The sequence below is a fragment of the Triticum urartu genome, chromosome 3A (genome assembly GCF_056163025.1).
Source record: "Triticum urartu cultivar PI428250 chromosome 3A, HENAU_Tu73, whole genome shotgun sequence".
NCBI classification, from domain to species: Eukaryota; Viridiplantae; Streptophyta; class Magnoliopsida; order Poales; family Poaceae; genus Triticum; species Triticum urartu.
Window position 1 is genome coordinate 726,605,661 of NC_141875.1, and position 4,054 is coordinate 726,609,714.

The 4,054-nt window shown below is 49.5% G+C and overlaps 1 protein-coding gene across 3 annotated transcripts; it reads right to left on the bottom strand.

The window, feature by feature from the left end:
• Positions 1-290: 290 nt before the first annotated feature.
• On the bottom strand, positions 291-3,397 carry LOC125546223 (uncharacterized). Of its 3 annotated transcripts, XR_015599137.1 has the most exons (3): positions 1,467-3,396; positions 1,192-1,380; positions 291-577 (listed from the first exon to the last, which is right to left on the bottom strand). XR_015599137.1 is itself a non-coding variant. In XM_087514266.1 (2 exons), exon 1 carries the CDS (start codon positions 2,405-2,407, stop codon positions 1,196-1,198), a length of 1,212 nt encoding a protein of 403 aa, XP_087370392.1. In that variant the 5' UTR covers positions 2,408-3,397; the 3' UTR covers positions 291-577; positions 1,192-1,195. The 3 variants fall into 3 exon arrangements, 1 of the variants encoding a protein (XP_087370392.1); XR_015599136.1 differs by having other exon boundaries at positions 1,122-3,397; XM_087514266.1 differs by having other exon boundaries at positions 1,192-3,397.
• Between the last annotated feature and the right edge of the window lie 657 nt (positions 3,398-4,054).

The following is a 4,054-nucleotide window of genomic DNA, read 5'->3' on the forward strand; positions in this document are numbered from 1 at the left end:
TGTTGTTAGACTCAGAGATATAGTAGTATAAGGTAGGAGGCGTGCAAAGCGAGATGCCGACGTGCTGTGCAACGGGACCACAGGTCACTGTGATGGACCAAGGAGCTCCTCTGTTGTAGTCGTCTTTTCGAAGATCGAGGGCGACGCCGATGAGGTGCTGGTCACCGACGGCACCGATTACGCCGGTGTGGATACTGACCAGCCCCTCTCCAGACCGAGCACAGGAAACCAGCGCCATTTCAACCAAGAGGACAAATCATTTCATCCAGTTACACACACAGTACTGCATGTATCCAACCAAGCAGGGCACACGGCACACCCCCTTCTTAAAGAAGTCGATCGACACTGCAATAACACAAAAAAGTTCAGAGATCGTAACAGGCTTCAAACACTGTAACCGGGCACACATCATAGCGCTCGATAGGGCGTCCGCACTGAACAAGCAAACAATACATCCAATCCGCGCTTCACTGTCGACAAGCGAAAGTGCATCTAATCTGCACATCACACTTTCTCTTCCTACACCACGATGCGCTCTCAGAGGAAATCAACTCTTTCTTCCACACCGCATCAGCACCTGTGGATAGATGAAACGAAATGAACTTACCATATGGACAAAACCAAACCAAAAGCTCAGTGGTGCATCCATGTATACAACTCTTTTGTTGTTGCATGTCTTGTTTTTCTTTTGTCTATAAGAATAAAGTTACTTATGCAGAACAGATGTAATAATACTATATGTGACCTCCTCCTTCCTGTTTAGCAGTTCAACAGCAGAAAATCAACAGACAACCGAAAATCAACTTTTCCCCTTCGGGCTGCTGTATACTACTGATTTATGGAGTAATCTGTAGTGGATTGTAATCACATAAAAACAAACTGCTAGAACTGCTGTTCAGAGCAGAAACATGGGGCTGTTGTAATTAGATGATTTCGACTCATACACAGGTTATATGCCAAAATAGAAACTGGAACTTGGAAATGACTTGAACAACTCGACCAACTCATGTAGTAGAAATTTCAAGGCCAATAGCAACTCTGGATTACTAACAATATTTAACAGTAATGAACTATTATCAAACTAGGCAGAGTGGAAAAGCAAATCATCATGAAATAAATACCTGAATCATATATCTTTGCTGTGTAACACTGGGACCATGTTAAATAAAATTAAGCAGATAACATGCTCACCACTTCATATAGTTGGTGCACATAATGATGGTGGGAAACCAGCATATAGTCGACCAGATAAGATGATTTTGCTAAGCTCAGCGAACAACTCAACCCGCAACGTCTTGACGTCCACCGAAAATAACCCAAACATCACCTCCTCTCCTGAAGATGTGATGTACATCGCTCCTATGAGCAGGTATCCCCCGCCTACACCAAGCAGAACAACATGATGCATTTCCGGCAACGGGATGACCTTCTCCAAGTGCCATTGGTTATTTCTCAGAATGGAATACCTCAGCCAACATGGTTCATACATGTTACCCCTGTCATAGACTTCAGCGAGCATTCCGAGCATTCCTTCTGCTGCCTCAACAATGACGAAATTGCTGCTCCATCCTTGTTCAGGTGGTAGGTTGACAGCAGAGAACTCCATGGCGCGTGTATCAAGCAGAATCAACTTGTTCAGGAGGGCAAAACGCCAACAGAAGCATCCGTGGACGAACTGACGATCTGAGAGCCCATCCTTGGGGTGTTCAAGTGGATCAGACGTAGCCTGAGCACTCCACAGGTCAAATGGAAGAGAATGCCACTGCCAATCCAAAGAGGAGAAGACGAGAAGCAGCATATTCATTCTGCATTGCACAAAGCACATGACCCTGAATGATAACGGGTCCTCCCCATCATCGCCGGGACCAAGGAAAGTCTCCAGACGGAGGAGGTCCGGTTCACTGACCAGCGCTTTCAGGTCGCCGGGGACGGCGGGCAGCAGGATGTAGCGGCGGTGCACGGGGTCGCACACAGCGAGGTCCCTTACCGAAAAATAGCGCAGATGAGAGCTGCCGCCTTTGCCTGGGACTGGGGCGCCGTCGAGGAGGGCGCGTCCGTCCAAGAAGTCAATCGCGCTCCAGGTACGTCCGGCGGTGGAGGGGAGGAAGGAGGAGCAGGAGAAGTCGAAGCCGGCGAAGGCGCGGGCGGCGAAGGCGGAGGGGTGCGGCGGCTGGGCCGGGATGAAGGCGTCGTCGTCGAACGCGCCGATGAGAGGCGGCGGGTGGAGGGCGCGGTAGCGACGGAGGAAGGCGTGGTCGGTGATGAGACGGCGGAAGGAGGGGCACGCCGCGGAGGCGCGGGCTAGGTCGGCAGCAGTGGGGAGACGGAGGAAGATGTCGCGGAGGAGCTCGTCTGGGGTTTGGAAGATCGGCGTCTCCGGCGGCGGTGCTGGATGCGGCGGCGGCATCGGGCTGGCCGGCGGGGGAATTGGGGATCTACAAAATGCTCAACCTTTTTTCTTTGCCAGGCAAATGGGTGTCTCTTGTACGGCTTCTACGATGGGCTCTGCAGATGGATGGGCCTCCAAATGTTACACGCCTTATTAATCATCAAATCGACTCAAAAAAATATTAATCATCAAATCAACTCAAAAAATATTAATCATCAAATCGACTGAAAATTTGCCAAAAAAATCAAATCGACTCAAAAATTTCGCTCGCTATGCAATGTACACCCACCCACCAGACCAAATCATCCGTCCATCAATTCCATCCAGCACCACCATGGACATGTTGTTGCCTTAAACCTTTTTTGCCATCGTCATCACCCCTGGTGTCCAAACCAGAACCAGAACCTTGGACGCCATCAATGCTACAAGCACGACCGCTTCAGCCAAATTTGTTAATAACCAACCTGGATGTCAGGATGCCGGAGGTGAAGGACATCAACGAAATGCCCTTCACCGTGATTTGTTCCGTCGTTTTTCATATTTCTTCTTACTGATTCTTATGGATATTTCATTAATAACGGCTCAGTGACATGCAATGGGAGCGAGTAGGAAGCTTCTTGTTTCGCTCCATGTGGAGGCAAGGCTGTCGAGGCAGTCGACGATGCATCTGGACGGTTTCTTGGCGGCCGCCTCCACTGCCGCCTTGGCGCCCACCTGGATCGACATTCCAATTACATCCTTCACCTTCGGCGTCCTGGCCTCCAGCTTGGCTAGGAACAGATGACTGCACTGAAATTGGGCCGAAGCGGTCGCCTATGTTGGGTTTCCAACCTTCACGCTCAGGCCGGGTTCTGGTTCTGGTTGGACATATGGGGTGAGGATGACGGCAAGAAGAGCCAAGATGTAGGTTTAAGGCAACGACATGGCCATGGCGATGATGGATGAAATGGATGGACGGTTGATTTGGTCAAGTGGGTGGGTGTACATTGCAGCAAGCGAGCGAATTGGCTAGCTAGTGTTACCCTTCTTATATATACATCTAGATAGCAGCCCATACATGTATGCCTGACTGCTTATACTTCTGTGTGGATGTCCAATTTTATAGGCAGGCAATTAAGGAGGAGCTAGCTAATTAAGTTGTGGCCATGGATCCATAGACTTGTTCTCCCTATACCTAATATAGATAGAGAAGCTCGTTAGCCTGTTTAGCTTAATAGTTGGTCTTCTTTAGCCTTTCCTATACTAGATGACCCGTTACACCCATGGCACAAAAGGCGAGAGTGAGCCGAGTATTCAAACCATGCATACGTGATTGATTTAAAACCAACTTAGGGCGTGTTCGGCAACGCTCTGGCAGCCAGCTTCTCCAACTCCACGATTGGAGCTGAGCCGAACGCTTTGTCTCCGCAGAGTTCAGAATCAAAAAGCCAGTTGCCCGCGTAGTGTAAAGACGGAGGAAACTGAGAAGCTAGCCTTTTCCAGCTCTGAAAATTGAAGAAGTGGGAGTTGAGACATACTACAACCATATGCCACCGCCAAGTGAGTCCCTAGCGTACCGGTTCGCTCATTCTGTTTCTCTCCCTGATATATTTTTCTCGTGCACGACTAGATGCACGGGGAGATGCACAGGAAGATGGATGCTGGGAGCGGACGGGCTGAACAATT